The following is an 18,934-nucleotide window of genomic DNA, read 5'->3' as shown; positions in this document are numbered from 1 at the left end:
TAATTAAGGAGTTGCAGCCACAGGCATCCATTTATTTATTTTTAACAAAGAGTAAGGTCCCGTCTGCACTATATGTTTAAAGCTGTGTCATACCATTTTAAACAGTCATAGCTTCCGCCCCAGGGAATCCTGGGAATTGATTATTACTTAAAAACGCATCTTGCAAAAGGGAGGGCTTCAAAGGCGCTGATGAAACAATATAAACGGCGCCTGTCTGATATGTAAGCACCAAAGGGCAGGCAGAAATTCATCAGGTTGATTCTTCCCCAGGCTAGTGCCATGCAGCTCTTGTACATGTTCTGCTTCTTTATTGTTCATTCATTCATTGCCTTCACATTGCCGCCTTTCTGCCAAGGCGGTTTGCCGTTTTTTAAGTCCAGCTGCTGCTGCGAAAGGCGCAGCATCTCTCGTTCAGCAAACGAGGATACCAGCAGGCGATCCTGGCGCCCTCCAGCTGTTTAGGACTACAACTCCCGTCAGCCCCCACCAGCCAGACAAATGAGGACCTTTTTCAGGCGTCCTGACTCCTGCCTGTCCAAAAAGATAAATATATAATCTGCATACACAGAGACAGGAGCCTTCGCGTTTCCAAGCCGCGTTCACGGCAGCTATTTTAAATCCGGGAAGGGTCTCCCGTGTTGCAGGGGAATTATCCCCCCTCAAATGACTTCAATCCGGCAGCCTCAAAAAACCGCCTCCCTCAACATGGCAGCGCCTTTCCGTACAAAGGGCCTTCGCGGGCCGCTCTCTCGCGCTGCGTCCCGCTTGTCCGTACAGTGACGTCAGTGGAGCGCGCCGGGCGGCGTGAGCGAGAACGAAGGCGCCGGCGCAGAGGGGCGGGGGAGGCAGGGGAGGGATGCTTGGGGAGCTGGTGGCCGGAGGGGCCGAGGGTCTCGTCCTTATCCAAGGTGAGGGGGGGAGGGGGGGAGAAGGAGGACCCCCCCACTGGAATGGGGCGGGGCAGGGACCTACCTTTCAGGGGGGTGGACTAGATGACCTATGGGGGACCCCTTCGAACTCTGCAATTCTGTGAGGTTTAGGAGAGGGGGGGTCTCTTGCTCCACTTTGTTAGCAGCTGCTGTGGGAGTGAAGCAGGGAGCCTAGAGGTGTGGGGGGGGGACTTGGCGATTCCCCCTGCCCCCTTTTCTTCATAGCTCCTATGGAAATGGAGGGGACGTGGGGCAGGGACCTAAGGCAGAGGTGCACGGTGTGTGGGGCAGGGGGTTAAGTGAGAACTGTGGGCTGGGAGGATTCAAGTAAAGGCAGCGGGGTCCTGGAGGCGAATGAAGGGGGAAGGTGGTGTATGAGGCAATCTTTACAGTGGTACCTCGGGTTACAGACGCTTCAGGTTACAGACTCCGCTAACCCAGAAATAGTACCTCGGGTTAAGAACTTTGCTTCAGGATGAGAACAGAAATCGTGCTCCAGTGGCAGCAGGAGGCCCCATTAGCTAAAGTGGTGCTTCAGGTTAAGAACAGTTTCATGTTAAGAACGGACCTCTGGAACGAATTAAGTACGTAACCAGAGGTACCACTGTATTTTGTTTTTATATATGTTGAAAGCTATGGGTCGCGGGTGGCGCTGTGGATTAAACCACAGAGCCTAGAACTCCCTGCGACGGGGTGAGCTCCCGTTGCTCGGTCCCAGCTCCTGCCCACCTAGCAGTTCAAAAGCACGTCAAAGTGCAAGTAGATAAATAGGCACCACTCCGGCGGGAAGGTAAACGGCGTTTCCGTGTGCTGCTCTGGTTCGCCAGAAACAGCTTAGTCATGCTGGTCACATGACCCGGAAGCTGCACGCCGGCTCCCTCGGCCAATAAAGTGAGATGAGCGCCGCAACCCCAGAGTCGGCCACGACTGGACCTAATGGTCAGGGGTCCCTTTATTTTACCTTATGTTGAAAGCTGCACAGAGTGGCCGAAGCAACCCAGTGAGATGGGTGGGGTTACAAAGAATAAATTATTCTTATTCTTACTTTGAAAGACTTCTGGTAGTCAATCTGTTCTCCGTTCCTCCTGCAGACTCCGTCGCCTGTGAGGGCCGCACCCTCCTCAAGAGTTTCGTGGAAGCGTCGGCCCGAAGGTGGGTGAAATCCACCTTTAGACTTTGGCCACTTAGCCCACTCCCCACCGCCACCACCACCACAAGGCAGGGATGGTTTGGGTGAGCGGGCAGCACCCATCCTCTCTGCAGATCCATGAGGAAATCCTCAAAAGATCATATACAGGAGAGAGGAGGAATCTTATGAGTGGCCAGAAATAGGAGGTGCAAGAGGGTACTCAGTCACTGTGTGTTACACGCACACATTTTCTGCATGTGTGCTGCTGAGTGAAGCTTTATGGAATAGTGGCCTGTAAACGTTCAGTTAGAGTAATAATAATATTTCCTGTTATATTGTGGGTGTATCGCCAATTGGTACCCAAACTGAAATAGGCATTCTGTTAGGGATGCGGGTGGTGCTGTGGGTTAAACCAGAGAGCCTAGGACTTGACGATCAGAAGGTTGGCGGTTCGAATCCCCGCAGGTGCGGGTGAGCTCCCGTTGCTCGGTCCAGCTCCTGCCAACCTAGCAGTTCAAAAGCACGTCAAAGTGCAAGTAGATAAATGGGTACTGCTCTGACGGGAAGGTAAACGGCGTTTCCGTGTGCTGCTCTGGTTCGCCAGAAGCGGCTTAGTCCTGCTGGCCACATGACCCGGAAGCTGGACGCCGGCTCCCTCGGCCAATAAAGTGAAATGAGTGCCGCAACCCCAGAGTCGGTCACGACTGGACCTAATGGTCAGGGCTCCCTTTACCTTTACCTTTATGGCCTTATTAGTGACATCAAACTTTAAGTTGTGAGTACCGTATTTTTCGCTCTATAGGACGCACATTTTCCCCTCCAAAAATGAAGGGGAAATGTGTGTGCGTCCTATGGAGCGAATGCAGGCTTTCGCTGAAGCCTGGAGAGCGAGAGGGGTCGGTGCGCACTGACCCCTCTCACTCTCCAGGCTTCAGGAAGCTATCCGTAAGTCTTCAGAGCGCGGCGGGAGTTCCTGCCAGGCTCAGAACGCTTGCGGATAGCAGCAAGCTCCGGGAGCAAAGGCGAGGTTGCGCGCAACCTCGCCCCTGCTCCTGGACCCATTCGGGGGGCTGGGTTCGGGGGAAGATCGGGCTTCCCCCACCCCCGCCCCAGCCCCGCGGCTAAAAAGGAAGCCAAGACAGCGAGCGAGATCCATCCCACTCGCTGTCTTGGCTTCTGCCAAAGCCGCGTGCAGCCTCTCCCGGCTGGAGAGGTTGTGCGTGGCTGAAGAGGAAGCCAAGACAGCCAGCGGGATGGATCTCGCTCGCTGTCTTGGCTTCTTTGCTCTTTGGGGCTGGGGGGGAAATAATCCCCCCCTTTATTCCCCCCCCAAAAAAACTAGGTGCGCCCTATGGTCCAATGCGCCCTATAGAGCGAAAAATACGGTACTTTCTGAATGAGATTTGCACCTCCAACCCCCCCCCCCCCACTCCTGATGCTCAATAACCACAATATGTCACCCTGATCCTTGCAGACAGGTGTGGCTCACCAAAGAAGTCTAGAAGCAGCTCACGTTCTCCCTCTGGAGCCCAATCTTCTTGCCCTCAATCTCTGATTTCTTCTGCTTTGGACTGTGAAGGGACCCCTTTCTCTCTCCCCTGAAAGCATAATCAGCTCTCACCTCCGTTCCTCTTTTAGGGGTGAATCTGTTCACGTTTTCAGCTTTGAGGTCCAGGAGGAAGAATTCAAGGCTGGATTCAGCGCCGAAGTCAACTCCCGGTGAGTGTGAGAAAGCCACTGAGATAGCCTGGCCAGTGTGTTTCATGCGCTGGTAACCTCCAGACCCGATTAATGCACATCCAAGAGACTGCAATCTACTCCCAGTATAAAAAAAACTGGCAGTGATATACCCATTGTTGTAAAAAGGAGCGTTCGTGGGGTGAGTGGATTGCCCAGAGTTGTTGAGCCCAGAGTCGTCTAACTTTTTCAGGTTAGGATTGCCCAGGGTTCTTCAGCTTTTATTTGTTAACTTTCGGTAAACTTTATTTAATCCCACAATCGATAATGGTCTCGCGATCTTCTGGGATCAGCCGGGGATCTACCAGTAGATTGCGATCTACTGGTTGGACATGCCTGCTCTATGTGGAGCTACCCCTGGACCTGTTCTGGAGGCTCCAGCCCATGCAAAGTGCTGTGGCTGGGCTGTTGATGGGACAGACTGTTGCCAGCACATCACTGCAGCACTTAAAAGCTTGCACTGGCTGCCCCTAGGACCCCAGGCCATGTTCTTTTTTTTTAAAAAAAATAATATTTATTAAAGTTTCACAGACAATAAAAACAAATTCCAAAATTTAAACTACAAAAACATAACACATAAAAATGCACCATAGAAAACAGTTAACAGAAGAAAAAAGAAGAAAAAAAAGAAAAAAAGAATAAGAACAAAGAAAAAAACCAATAATCAAAACAGAAAATAAATTAATATTTTCAAATCTTATATTTCCTTCACTAGTTTCTTGACCTCCTCACACCTCCCATTTTGTATTCCAGTTCAGATATTAAATTCAGCAAATCCTTACCCTCTAACATTTATCCTTACTCAAGATATTAACCTATTATAAGTATCAACTTCCAATTGTCAATCCCTATTTGCATTTTCTTAAGCATCTTTTTACCAATACCACTTATTTTCAATCAAACATCATTTCAACATTCCTTAATTTTACAGTGCTTCTGCAGGTAGTCTTTAAATTTCTTCCAATCTTCCTCCACCGGGACCCCAGGCCATGTTCAAGGTTCTTGAATGAATTCACAAAGCCTGGGACTACTTGGGTCCAGGATACCTCCCTTAAATACCTGCCTGGTCCTCAGGGGAGTCACTGCTAGGACCCTGAAATCATCATTGGAGACCCTTCTTCATATGCCTCCTCCTTGAGAGGTCCAGAGGGTGGCGACTTGAGAACGGGGCCTTTTCTGCAGTGACTCCCCATTTGTGGGATGTTCTCCCCAGGGAGCCTCACCTGGTGCCGTCATTATGCACCTTTAGGTAAAGATATTCCTTTTCAACCAGGCCTTTGGATGATTGACACCTGTCGCTCTTTTAAATGTTCTGTGGGAGGGGGGAATTATTGGTTTGTTTACTTTCGTTCCTGTTTGGATAATGCATTTTGCGATTTTTATATTGTAATTGTATGTTCTGAACAGTTTTAGAAACTCTTTCTGCTTTCGTGATTAATTCCAATTGATCTTACCCACTGCATGCTTTAAAAAAAAAATTTGCACGCTGCTTAGAATGGGGCGGTCCGACTTTCCATACCAAGTGGGCCGCCAGAGAACTTTGACACAGGAGCTGCGGGCCGCACGCTGAATTAAATTTCCATATTGCAAATTAAAGTGTCAATTAATATTATGTGACGCATGCAGTTGGTAAACTTAATCAAATATATATAATTAAATAAACGATAGATTTAATTGTTAATCTGATTTATCGTACAGACAGAGGTAGATGCTCTTGTCTGAAATGCATGACCAAAGAAAAATTAAAATTTTAAGGCTTTAAGGAGTTTTCTCTTGAATGCTTAGAAACTTCAGTAAATAGATTTGAACCAGCGTTTCCCAAACTAGGTTCTCCAGCTGTTTTCGGACTACAGTTCCCATCATGCCTGACCACTGGTCTTGCCAGCTAAGGATGATGGGAGTTGTAGTCCAAAAAGAACTGGAGAAGTGAGCTATGATGATGATGATGATTAATATGTTATTATGTTTTATCCAAGGATACGGTTCCACGATGCCTTCCGGGATCCCCTGGGCTGGGCCGGGGAGCCCCGTGGCTTCACCCTGGGTGACTTCTCTGCCTCGGAATTGGTGGGCCACTTGACTCCAGGGTCTCCAGGCCCTGTCACGGTCGTGCTGGATTCGCTGAGCTGGCTGCTTCTCCGTTTGCCATTTGCCGGCGTCTGCCAGGTCCTTCTGCAGCTGCCCAGGAGAGCAAAGGCTGCTGGTGAGAGAGGGGGGATGTTTTCAAGGAAGCCTTGTTGTTTAATCGTTTATTTGTGTCCGCCTCTTCGTGACCCCCTGGACCAGAGCACGCCAGGCACTCCTGTCTTCCACTGCCTCCCGCAGTTGGGTCAAACTCATGCTGGTCTCTTCCAGAACACTGTCCCAGCATCTCGTCCTCCGTCGTCCCCTTCTCCTTGTGCCCTCCATCTTTCCCAACATCAGGGTCTTTTCCAGGGAGTCTTCTCTTCTCATGAGGTGGCCAAAGTCTTGGAGCCTCAGCTTCAGGATCTGCCCTTCCAGTGAGCACTCAGGGCTGATTTCCTTCAGAATGGAGAGGTTGGATCTTCTTGCAGTCCATGGGACTCTCAAGAGTCTCCTCCAGCACCAGAATTCAAAAGCATCCATTCTTTGGCCATCAGCCTTCTTTATAGTCCAGCTCTCACTTCCATCCAATACTACTGGGAAAACCAGAGCTTGAACTATACGGACCTTTGTCGACATCAAGGAAGCCTAGGGTAGCTTTAAAAGAGGGTTGGGCAAATTCATGGCGGAGGGGGCTGTCAAAGCTTACTAGCCATGACGGCTGCGTTCTGCCTCCACAGTCAACACCCCTAAATTCCAATTGCTGGAAACCACAAGAGGGCAGGGGGCTGCTTTTGGGCTCGGATCCTGCTTGCAGGTTTTCCATAATGGGCACCCAATTGGCCACTGTGAGAACAGAGTGCTTGGCTAGATCAGCCCTTGGCCTGATCCAGCAGGACTCTTCTGACGTTAATTTTCTCGTATGCATTTACAAGGCCCTTAACAACTTTGGGTCCAGGATACCTCGGCCTGCTCCCTTATATCCCTGCCTGACCGCTGAGGTCTTTGGGGGAGTCATAAGGCTGCTGCGCTCTACTAAACATCTCCCAAGATAATAACGCCCACTCACATCATAAAGAGCTCGTAACCCACCTACTCTCAGCAGCCAGAAACATCATAGCCAGACACTGGGGAGACCTGTCAGGACCAATGGTATCTAATACAGTGGTGCCCCGCAAGACGAATGCCTCGCAAGACGGAAAACTCGCTAGACGAAAGAGTTTTCCGTTTTGGAGGTGCTTCGCAAAACGAATCTCCTATGGGCTTGCTTCACAAGATGACAATGTCTTGCGAGTTCCTGCTTTTTTTTCCCCTCCCCCCCCTTTTCTAAGACGCTTATCAGCTGATCCGATCAGCAGATAAGCCGCTAATAGCGCTAATCCGCTAATCCTTCAATGGGCTTGCTTCACAAGACGAAAAAACCGCTAGATGAAGAGAATCACAGAACGGATTCTTTTCGTCTTGCGAGGCACCACTGTATTAGAAAAAACTAACCAATAAACCATTGCTGGCAACTTCCCCCCCCCTTTTTTAAGGGAAATACCCTTATTCCGAATAGGATTCCTCGCAAGAAAAGGGAAAAGTTGACAGCTATGAATAAACTGAAACTGACACAGGGGCAAATAGAAGAAGATGCCTTCACCCCGGTATGCTTCCCCTTTATCACATACACAGCTGAACAAGACAACAAGAATCCACCAACAACATACAAATCAATCTGGCTAACCCAATTCAAAAATACACACACACACACACACACACACACACAGACCCCGCTGTCACACGAAAACAAATCTCACTACAGCCAACCAAAGACAACCAACCACCCCATAAGCCACCCCCAACCTCTCTCACCACCAAGGAAATACAACAAGCGAATACAGTGGTGCCTCGCAAGACGAAAAGAATCCGTTCCGTGATTCTCTTCATCTAGCGGTTTTTTCGTCTTGCGAAGCAAGCCCATTGACGGATTAGCGGATTAGCGCTATTAGCGGCTTTTAGCGGCTTATCTGCTGATCGGATCAGCAGATAAGCGGCTTAGAAAAAGGGGGGAAGGAAAAAAACCAGCAGGAACTCGCAAGACATTGTCGTCTTGCGAAGCAAGCCCATAGGAAATTCGTTTTGCGAAGCACCTCCAAAACGGAAAACTCTTTCGTCTAGCGAGTTTTCCGTCTTGCGAGGCATTCGTCTTGCGGGGCACCACTGTAGTAAGAGAACCCACAGAAGTAACGCTGACACAAAACCCCAAACATATACTAAGTAGACGAAAAGAAGCATAACTACCTGACCCCACCCTACTCACCATTCCCCCTCCCCCTCTTTTCTTCTTAACCCATGGGTAGGCAACCAAAGGCCCAGGGGCCGGATCTGGCCCAATTGCCTTCTCAATCCAGCTCACGGACGGTCCGGGAATCAGCGTGTTTTTACATAAGTAGAATGTGTGCTCTTATTTAAAATGCATCTCTGGGTTATTTGTGGGGCATAGGAATTCGTTCATTCCCCCCCCCCCTTCAAAATATAGTCTGGCCCCCCACAAGGTCTGAGGGACAGTGGACCGGCCCCCTGCTGAAAAAGTTTGCTGACCCCTGTCTAACACTGTATGTAACACCAATGTCTCTCAGCAAATGAAACTGATTTGTAGAAAACGCAACTTGAAAAAGGAGACGACGCATGCATTTTTGTAAACTAAGAAATCTTTAATAAAAATATATTAACAAGAAAAAAAAAAGGCTGTTGTGCTGACATGACGGGTCTCATGGCTTTCCCAACATTTCCTGATCTTCTGCAGGTCTGAAAATTGCCCGGCTGGTGACCCTCGTCCATGGGGACTTACACCATCGTGGACAATTAGAAGCCTTGCATGGCTTGGCTCGCGTTGTGGTGGCTCTGGAGCCGGCGCCGTGGAACGTGTGCCAGGGGGACGAGGCTCCCCGAGTCGCCGTCACGTTGCACAGGAAGAAAGGTGGCAAAGTGCTGCGGAAGGTGAGGCTGGCCGGGTGTCAGACGGGGAGGCGGAATGTGCCTGGGGAGTGGAATTGTGTTACAGGGAGCCTCCAAAAATCTTGCGAAGCAGTTCCTCCTCCGGTGAGGAGGAAAGCCCCTCCTCCAGTGAATCATAGAATCATAGAGTTGGAAGAGACCACAAGGGCCATCGAATCCAACCCCCTGCCAAGCAGGAAACACCATCAGAGCACTCCTGACATATGGTTGTCAAGCCTCTGCTTAAAGACCTCCAAAGGAGGAGACTCCACCACACTCCTTGGCAGCAAATTCCACTGTCGAACAGCTCTTACTGTCAGGAAGTTCTTCCTAATGTTTAGGTGGAATCTTCTTTCTTGTAGTTTGGATCCATTGCTCCGTGTCCGCTTCTCTGGAGCAGCAGAAAACAACCTTTCTCCCTCCTCTATGTGACATCCTTTTATATATTTGAACATGGCTATCATATCACCCCTTAACCTCCTCTTCTCCAGGCTAAACATGCCCAGCTCCCTTAGCCGTTCCTCATAAGGCATCGTTTCCAGGCCTTTGACCATTTTGGTTGCCCTCCTCTGGACACGTTCCAGTTGGTCAGTGTCCTTCTTGAACTGTGGTGCCCAGAACTGGACACAGTACTCCAGGTGAGGTCTGAAGAGGTGCAGGGACCAGGGGATGCTAGGGAGAGCCTCAACACCGAGCCTGAGCAAACCGGAGAGGGGGAAAGTACGTCCCTGCCAGCACCCATTTGGCGCAGTAAGCTTCGGCGCAGGGAGGGAAGGAAAAGGCTGGGGGAGGTACAAGGACCCCCATGCTTTTTAACATCTATATGAAGCCGCTGGGAGAGATCATCAGGGGGTTTGGACTGGGTGTCCATCAATATGCAGATGATACCCAGCTCTACCTCTCTTTCAAATCAGAACCAGTGAAGGCGGTGAAGGTCCTGTGTGAGTATCTGGAGGCGGTTGGAGGATGGATGGCGGCTAATGGGTTGAGGTTGTATCTTGACAAGACAGAAGTACTGTTTTTAGGGGACAGGAGGCGGGCAGGTGTGGAGGACTCCCTGGTCCTGAATGGGGTAACTGTGCCTCTGAAGGACCAGGTGCGCAGCCTGGGAGTCATTTTGGACTCACAGCTGTCCATGGAGGCGCAGGTCAATTCTGTGTCCAGGGCAGCTGTCTACCAGCTCCATCTGGTACGCAGGCTGAGACCCTCCCTGCCCGCAGACTGTCTCACCAGAGTGGTGCATGCTCTGGTTATCTCCCGCTTGGATTACTGCAATACGCTTTATGCGGGGCTACCTTTGAAGGTGACCTGGAAACTACTACTAATCCAGAATGCGGCAGCTGGACTGGTGACTGGGGGCGGCCGCCGAGACCACATAACACTGGTCTTGAAAGACCTACATTGGCTCCCAGTACGTTTCCGAGCACGATTCAAAGTGTTGGTGTTGACCTTGAAAGCCCTAAACGGCCTCGGCCCAGTATACCTGAAGGAGCGTCTCCACCCCCATTGTTCAGCCTGGACACTGAGGTCCAGCGCCAAGGGCTTTCTGGCGGTTCCCTCATTGCGAGAAGCAAAGCTACAGGGAACCAGGCAGAGGGCCTTCTCGGTAGTGGCGCCCGCCCTGTGGAACGCCCTCCCATGTGATGTCAAAGCGATAAACAACTACCTGACATTCAGAAGACATCTTAAGGCAGCCCTGTTCAGGGAAGTTTTTAATGTGTGACATTTTAGTGTATTTTTGGTCTCTGTGGAAGCCGCCCAGAGTGGCTGGGGAAACCCAGCCAGATGGGCGGGGTATAAATAATAAATAAATAATTAAAAAGGACCGCCCACTCCCAGATTCTGCTAGCGATTGAGCCAGACATGAACTTACGACGCTCTGCACTGTAAATAGTTTGCACCAAGAATAAAGCCTGGAAAAGAGAGGTTGGAGTCTTGCCTGTTTACTCTCGAGCAACCACACCCGCACCTGACAAGGCGTAAATCCCGCCTCCTGAGAAGACCCGGTTTCCTTGCACCAAGAGTTAACTTCCCTTACTAGGTATGATTTATTGCTGACCTGCTCCTGACACCCCTCGCCCCTCTTTTGCTCCCTCCCAGAAAGAACGCTTTACGCTCCTTCCGGGTTTTCTCCTGAAGCACCTTGGCGAGCTGCCACGGGACGGCGTTTCCGAAGGGGACCGTCCAGAAGATGGCAAAGCTTTGCCTACGGTAGGTGACCTTGCTTGCTTATTTACCGTATTTTTCGCTCCACAAGACGCCCCCAACCATAAGACACACCTAGTTTTTAGAGGAGGAAAACAGGAAAAAAATATTCTGAATCAAATGTTGTATAAACTACCAGTCAACAGTGGCATTAAGAACCATCGTCACTGTCATTAACAAATGAAGAGAGACTTTAAGATTTGAGTACTCTTCTAGTCTTTTGTGAACCCCAAGAACTCATCACTGCTAGAGTCAGAATTTATGAAGCTTAGTTGCTCACAATCACTGACATCACTTTCTTCGCTATCTTCATGTAAAATACCATCTTTGCGCGCAAGCCCCCTTTTCCAGCCTCCTCCTCTCCATCCCTTTCACCCAAACGCCTCAGGTGACGTCTGCAATTTTTCCCCTTCCCTGCTCCCTCTCCTTTGCCCTCTACCATGACTCTCCACTAACGGCAACCTATGGTACCTGGTCTCCCTTCACCCAGCTTCTTGGTCCACCTCCTCTCCGCCCTCTTCCTCCCCTCTCTCAGCGAACAGCCTGCCCGCTGCTCCAAAGCTTGAGGGGAAAGGGCAGGCTGCTGGCAGAGCAGCACCCCATCCCCATTCAGCGGCCCAGGAGCACGGGGCATGGGCGCACAGCCTGCCCGCTGCTGCAAAGCTTCCCGGGGCTGCAGGGGGAAGGCGAGGCTGCCGGCAGAGCAACGCGGCTCCCTACCACCACCAAAGAGCAGCCCAAGAGCGTGCCGCACTCCGGCAATTTGGCTCCAGGGACCACACACTTGCTCCATAAGACGCACAGACATTTCCCCTTACTTTTTAAGAGGAAAAAAGTGTGTCTTATGGAGCGAAAAATATGGTAATTAAGCATCCAGTTCTGTGGGCTCTGGGGCTTGCGAGCAGGCAGTTTGTGCCAGGGAGTCTGCAAGTGGAGGAATGGTAAGGTGGGGGTGGCAGCAGACGAGACGGGAATCTCGTTGGGTGCTGGAGCTCCAATAATAATAATAATAATAATAATAATAATAATAATAATAATAATAATACAGTGGTGCCCCGCAAGACGAATGCCTCGCAAGACGGAAAACTCGCTAGACGAAAGAGTTTTCCGTTTTGGAGGTGCTTCGCAAAACGAATCTCCTATAGGCTTGCTTCGCAAGACAAAAATGTCTTGCGCGTTCCTGCTGGTTTTTTCCCCTTCCCCCCCTTTTTCTAAACCGCTAAGCCACTTATCAGCTGATCCGATCAGCAGATAAGCCGCTAAAAGCCGCTAATAGCGCTAATCCTCTAATCCGTCAATGGGCTTGCTTCACAAGACGAAAAAACCGCTAGACGAAGAGAATCACAGAACGGATTCTTTTCGTCTTGCGAGGCACCACTGTAAATTATTTTTATACCCCGCCCTTCCCGGTTCAAAAACTGGGCTCAGGGCGGCTAACGACAAATTTAAAACACTTAATTATCAAAACAGGATAAAATACAGTATAAAAACATGAATGACAGTAAAATTCGAAAATCAAAAATCCTACCCAGTGCCCTTAAGGAGTAACAAGATGCAGGGCTCAGACTCCAGAACCTCATTTCTCTGCTTGGAACATAGGCACCTGCCTTGAGTTGAGTCAGACTTTTGGTCTATCTAGCTCAGTATTGCCTACACTGATTGGCAGTGACTCACTGGGGCTTCAGGCAAAGCTTTTCTCCTCTCGTAACGCTAGAATACGTGGACGGCCAATGAAACTGAGTGCTGGGAGATTCAGGAAAGATTACAAACTCAAACTCAAGGATATGTACGGTATATCCAATTATGGATCAGAAACCAGGACAGGGCCTTGTTTCGATGTATTCACCTTATTCCTGTTATTTTCTACGTTTCTCAGAGATAACAGAAAAGCTCAATATACACGTTGATCTAGCCACACGTAGTTGTTATCTCTGACAAACGTAGAATATAACAGGATATATTTATATGAATTCCTCAAACTTACACAACCCTTTAAAAATTAGCTGATGAAGGTGAATACATCGAAACAGGGCCCTATCCTGGTTTCTGATCCATAATTGACTTCTGACTTCTGCTCAGTGATTGAAACTAAGACCTTCACGTCAAATCTGACTATGGACTAACATAAATGTACTGGTTTCTGATCCATAATTGGATATACATATCCTTATGAGTTTCAGTTTGTAATCCCTACTTGAGTCGGTAATCCTTGTCAGAATACAGTGGTGCCTCGCAAGACGAAAAGAATCCGTTCTGTGATTCTCTTCGTCTAGCGGTTTTTTCGTCTTGCGAAGCAAGCCCATTGACAGATTAGCGCTATTAGCGGCTATTAGCGGCTTATCTGCTGATCGGATCAGCTGATAAGCGGCTTAGCAGCTTAGAAAAAGGGGGTGGGGGAGGGGGAAAAAACCAGCAGGAACTTGCAAGACCTTTTCGTCTTGCGAAGCAAGCCCATAGGAGATTCGTTTTGCGAAGCACCTCCAAAACGGAAAACTCTTTCGTCTAGCGAGTTTTCCGTCTTGCGAGGCATTCGTCTTGTGGGGCACCACTGTACATATTTTTGAATGGATTACTTTTTGTTACAATTGACTATTGATTTGCGAGTAGGGACCACTCCCACTACTGAAACTTATACAGTGGTACCTCGGGTTAAGTACTTAATTCGTTCCGGAGGTCCGTTCTTAACCTGAAACTGTTCTTAACCTGAAGCACCACTTTAGCTAATGGGGCCTCCCGCTGCTGCCGCCATGCCGCCGGAGCACGTTTTCTGTTCTCATCCTGAAGCAAAGTTCTTAACCTGAGGTACTATTTCTGGGTTAGCGGAGTCTGCAACCTGAAGCGTATTTAACCTGAAGCGTATGTAACCTGAGGTACCACTGTTTTGGCCTGAGTTCATGGTGTGCTCTTTTCTTGGTATATTTAATAACAAGAACTCCATCTTGGCTAGGGTTTCAGGCCCACCTGGATCCTGCCTTCTGCCCATTAAATTTGTACCCATTTCACCTGTTCCAAGGCTGAGATTCATAGCAGCTGTCCCATTGCTTTGCTGTCAAATCTTCCTCTCCTGCTGGTATTAACTGGGCTTCTTCCCCTCTCAGGCCGACCCAGCCGCCAACTTGACCTTTAACCTGCGCCTGTCGGAGGCTGAGCGCCGGGCCAAGGAGTCTGTCCCTCTCCCGTATCAGTTCAGTGACGAAAAGTAAGTCCTTCGATTGGGGGGTGAGGTGGATTTATTGTTGTCAATATTTGCCAAGTGTCTTGGTCTTCCTTTCACAGCCCAATTAAAAACCTTAAAAGACTACCCAGACCATAGCTGTCAACCGTTCCTTATTTGGCGGGACAGTCCCTTATTCCAGCGCCGTGTCCCGCTGCTGTCCCTTATTGATGATGTCCCTTAAATTTCCTGGGTTTCAAAGGAAGCAGCTCCTCTCCCTCCCTCCCTGCCGGCCAGGGAGGAGGGAGGCTCCAGCTGTGTTGCTTGGCTGCGTTGCTCACCCAATAAGGAGTCAGAACGACTAGGGGGTGGAGCTTGCATGCCTTGTGCCAATCAAATCGGCTGCGTTGCCTGGGGACTCGCCTTTGCTCAGCGCTTCCCAGCGGAGAGGGGACGGTGGTTTTCCTTGCTGCGTCCCCTTTGCCAGGTTGCTGCGCTGTGGGAACCACCGCTTGAGGCTTCCTTTGGCTGCTGGCTGGGCTTTCTGCCTTTGGCTCAGAGGGGCTCAGAAGTCGAACATACCTGTGCCCTGAAAATCCCTTATTTTGGCTGCTGATCCCTTATTTTTGAGACTGTTGGTCCCTTATTTTCAAATTTGTAAGTTGACAGCTATGACCCAGACATAGAATTGTACTCTTGTGTGTTTGCTTTTCAAGTCTGCTGGATGCATCTGGGTTGTATTTAATGCAAACAGCTTACAGAACTCGAACTCGGGCCTCGATACCTGACAGGCCACCTCCTTCCCTGCGGTCCCTCTCAGGGGCTGATTTTCGAGAAGAGAGCCCCCTTGGTTATTCCATCACCCTCAGATGTTTGTGGAGTGGGAACAGCAGCCTATGAGAAGGCCTTCTCTGTGGTGGCCCCTAAGTTGTGGAACTCCTTCCCCACAGAGGTGCTTCTGGCAACTTCACTATTAAGCTTCCGGGCGCTCTTCTTTGCACAGGCCTTCTGTGACCCCCTTGAGGTGTATATTTTCATGACCCGCCTTATTTCTGTGATTCTAAATTGTTTAAAACTGTATTTAATGTTGTAGTCTAATGTTAGGAGACCCCGCCCCACTTCCCCTCTTGGAGTTAGTTTCCCAGAATTCCCTGGGAAAGAGGGATAGACTGTTAAAACCACTCTGTGAATTGCAGCTCTCCGAGCAGAACAGGAGGGTTTCCTGGCAACTCTCAGCACCCTGGACCAAACACAGTTCCCAGGATTCCCTGGGGTGGAAGCCATGACTGTTTAAAGTGGTACAAAATGGCTTTAAATATATAGCGCAGACGGGACCTTACTCTTTGTAAAAAAAATTGGATGCCTATGGCTGCAACTCCCTAATAATAATAATAATAATAATAATAATTTATTTATATCCTGCCCATTCCCCAGCCACTCTGGGCGGCTTCCAACAAAATATTAAAATACAGTACAGTGGTGCTTCGCAAGACAAAATTAATCCGTTCCGCGAGTCTCTTCGTCTTGCGGTTTTTTCATCTTGCGAAGCACGGCTATTAGCGGCTTAGCGGCTATTAACGGCTTAGCGGCTTTAAGAAAAAGGAAACAAACTCGCAAGAACTCGCAAGACGTTTCGTCTTGCGAAGCAAGCCCATAGGGAAATTCGTCTTGCGGAACGACTCAAAAAACGGAAAACTCTTTCGTCTTGCGCGTTTTTCGTCTTGCGAGGCATTCATCTTGCAGGGCACCACTGTAATGCATCAAACATTAAAAGCTTCCCTAAACAGGGCTGCATGGGACACGGGGGGCGCTGTGGGTTAAACCACAGAGCCTAGGACTTGCCGATCAAGAAGGTCGGCGGTTCGAATCCCCGCGACGGGGTGAGCTCCCGTTGCTCGGTCCCTGCTCCTGCCAACCTAGCAGTTCAAGAGCACCTCGAAGTGCAAGTAGATAAATAGGTACCGCTCCAGCGGGAAGGTAAACGGTGTTTCCGTGCGCTGCTCTGGTTCGCCAGTAGCGGCTTAGTCATGCTGGCCACATGACCCAGAAGCTGGACGCCGGCTCCCTCGGCCAATAAAGCGAAATGAGCGCCGCAACCCCAGAGTCGGCCACGACTGGACCTAATGGTCAGGGGTCCCTTTACCTTTACCTTAAACAGGGCTGCCTTCAGATGGGCAGCACTAGAGATTGGACGTTTGTGTCCTGATTTATGCTTTATGTAATTTTTAAAATTTTGCACTGGCAGGGGCTGATGGGAGTTGTAGTCCAAAACCACCCAGGGGGCAACCCTGCCTCTAACACCCCCTTCTCGCCCTGTCACAGGAAGTCATCTCTGCTGCAGACGCCGACCAGCCAGGGCAAGATCTATTATGAGCCGGATGCTGCAGATGACATAGACGAAGAAGACCCGGACGACGACTTGGATGTATGAGCGATGGGGCGTCGGCTGCGAATGGAACGTTCTGGTGCCTTATCGAAAGCCGCCATCTTGGATGGCTTCTCTTGGCTTCTTCCCACTTGAACATCCGCTTTGGACCCACCTACAAAGGGGAAATCGTCCCTCGCCTTGGGAATAGAGGCGCACAGCTAATAGGAAGGAATCCTCCCTGAAAGGATAGAGACACAGAAGCCCCTGAAAACCTCAGGATGTTCCTGCAGGAGCTGCCACAATCAATCTCTTTTACATGCTAAATGGACACAATCCTGACCCCATCCTGCTATGGGTATGCAAAGAGGAGGGGGTTAACACAGGAAGTTATTCTGTGGAAAGAATGTGTGTGTTTTTTGAGGATAAACAAATGAAGATTTTAAAAAACCGGACATGGATTGGTGATTTATTTATATTTTTTTAAGGAAGAATTGACATATCACACCCATTTCAATATTTTTCACACAATAGTTTGCTTGGCAAATATTCAGTGTTGTGGTTTTTTTACAACTAAAAATAAATTCTGTTCTAGCGTGTTGTCAAAGTTATGAAGCTATGCTCCTTTATAATAGGAAATCCGCCAAAAAATTGACACTTCCGGCATGGGTTGCCTTCCACCTGTGTTATCACGGACTTTTAAAAACGATTTTCGAAAATCAGACACTATTTCCGACGGACGAATCCTGGATATGTCCGGGAAATCCAGGGCGTATGGCAGCCTTACTTTAGAAATGTTTTGGATATTCCATTTTATTAAATTATTTGTATACCGCTGTATAGTAAAGGTAAAGGGACCCCTGACCATTAGGTCCAGTCGTGGCCCACTCTGGGGTTGCGGCGCTCATCTCGCTTTACTGGCCGAGGGAGCCGGCGTACGATACGGGTCATGTGGCCAGCATGACTAAGCCGCTTCTGGTGAACCAGAGCAGCACATGGAAACGCCGTTTACCTTCCCGCCAGAGTGGTACCTATTGATCTACTTGCACTTTAACGTGCTTTCGAACTGCTAGGTTGGCAGGAGCAGGGACCGAGCAACGGGAGCTCACCCCGTTGCGGGGATTCGAACCGCCGACCTTCTGATCGGCAAGTCCTAGGCTCTGTGGTTTAACCCACAGCGCCACCTGCGTCCCAACACCCGCTATATACAAGATATCAAAGTGGTTTGCAGCAATGAAAACATAAAGCCATCCAGTAAAACCATGAAAAGTTAAAAACAGATGTCAGTTAACCATTGTGGAAGGATATATTCTTAAAACTGCCTGCCTTGGCCTGGCAAAATAGAATTGGTTTTTAGCAGACATTTGAAAGTTGGCACAGAAGGCAGAGGCTGACTCTCTAGCGGCAGGGAGTTCCTTATGTTCAGACAGACTCACTTGCTTTCAAAGAAGTGTGGTTTCTTTCTGAAAGGTGCCTGCTTACGCTTCAAAGGTTCTCCCCGCTTCCTTTTTTGACAACCCAGTGCAGGTGCATTTAACCTTCCTGGTGCCGCAGTCAGATTCTTCTAATTCGAATTCTTCGCCTTTGCAAGAACACCTGCTACCTTCTAATCTTGGCTGCCCTAGGAGTCATGTGTGGACCCTCCTCCTACCACGAAAAGCCCACCACCTTTTTGGACACAGTGTTTGTGCCTGGAAAAAAAATTTGCTTCTTCACGCAGCGTGGAGTTAAACTACGGAACTCCCTGCCACTGGATGCAGCAATGGCCACCAATCTGGATGGCTTTAAAGGAGGATTATGCTGGGGAAGATGGTTAAGTAGCAGGAGGGGGGTGGGAAGCCTGGGCGAGGACAGAGGACCAGTCCAGCCCCATCTTCAAACCTATATTTGAAAAAGAAAAGCAAAAATACATTTGCCAAGCACAACAAGACCTGAGTGGGGCACTCTGGCTGCAATCTCCTCGCGCCCGTGCCCAATCACAGCTGTGATTTTTTTATTAATTTTAACATATAAATTATAAAATGTACCACAAAACTTATCATTTATACAATCTTTTTAGACTTCCATCAGCACCTCTGATGATCCACCGTTTGAACCACTTATGCATTTTTAAACTTTATATTGCCTTTACATCTCTTAACAAATCAGCCTTCCCCTTCTCCAATTTCGCAATACTTCCAATAATACTCCTCACAAAACTTCTTGCAAACCTACAAACGTCGTCTGATCTCCACAAATACTTTTCAAATAATATATATATATATATAATTTTTAAATGTATGTTGAGCCCGGAAGCAACCCTCTGCGTGTAGGTCTATCGCTATACATCTAGTAGCAAGCGAGCGTCTTGGTTTCTCACGCATGCGCCGTTT

The 18,934-nt window shown here is 49.1% G+C and overlaps 1 protein-coding gene and 1 long non-coding RNA gene across 2 annotated transcripts; both read left to right on the top strand.

The window, feature by feature from the left end:
• The first annotated feature begins 790 nt into the window (after positions 1-790).
• On the top strand, positions 791-17,173 carry ELP5 (elongator acetyltransferase complex subunit 5). Its single transcript, XM_083472837.1, has 8 exons — positions 791-908; positions 2,021-2,081; positions 3,697-3,777; positions 5,772-5,998; positions 8,648-8,841; positions 10,939-11,049; positions 14,142-14,242; positions 16,520-17,173. The coding sequence occupies exons 1-8, from the start codon at positions 857-859 to the stop codon at positions 16,626-16,628; spliced, it is 936 nt and encodes a 311-aa protein (XP_083328963.1). The 5' UTR covers positions 791-856; the 3' UTR covers positions 16,629-17,173.
• LOC310692273 lies at positions 7,349-8,366 on the top strand. Its single transcript, XR_014518703.1, has 2 exons — positions 7,349-7,744; positions 8,072-8,366. It is a non-coding gene; the product is annotated as an uncharacterized lncRNA (long non-coding RNA).
• Positions 17,174-18,934: the final 1,761 nt, after the last annotated feature.

This window comes from Podarcis liolepis (genome assembly GCF_965112155.1).
Source record: "Podarcis liolepis genome assembly, chromosome: 13".
NCBI lineage: Eukaryota > Metazoa > Chordata > Lepidosauria > Squamata > Lacertidae > Podarcis > Podarcis liolepis.
This window is presented reverse-complemented; position numbering and strand designations above follow the sequence as displayed.

Coding starts and splice junctions, on each gene's coding strand:
- ELP5 (XM_083472837.1), top strand. CDS start 857: ATGCTTGGGGAGCTGGTGGCCGGAGGGGCCGAGGGTCTCGTCCTTATC. Junction 3,778..5,771: donor AGCGCCGAAGTCAACTCCCG/GTGAGTGTGAGA, acceptor GTTTTATCCAAG/GATACGGTTCCACGATGCCT. Junction 8,842..10,938: donor GTGGCAAAGTGCTGCGGAAG/GTGAGGCTGGCC, acceptor GCTCCCTCCCAG/AAAGAACGCTTTACGCTCCT.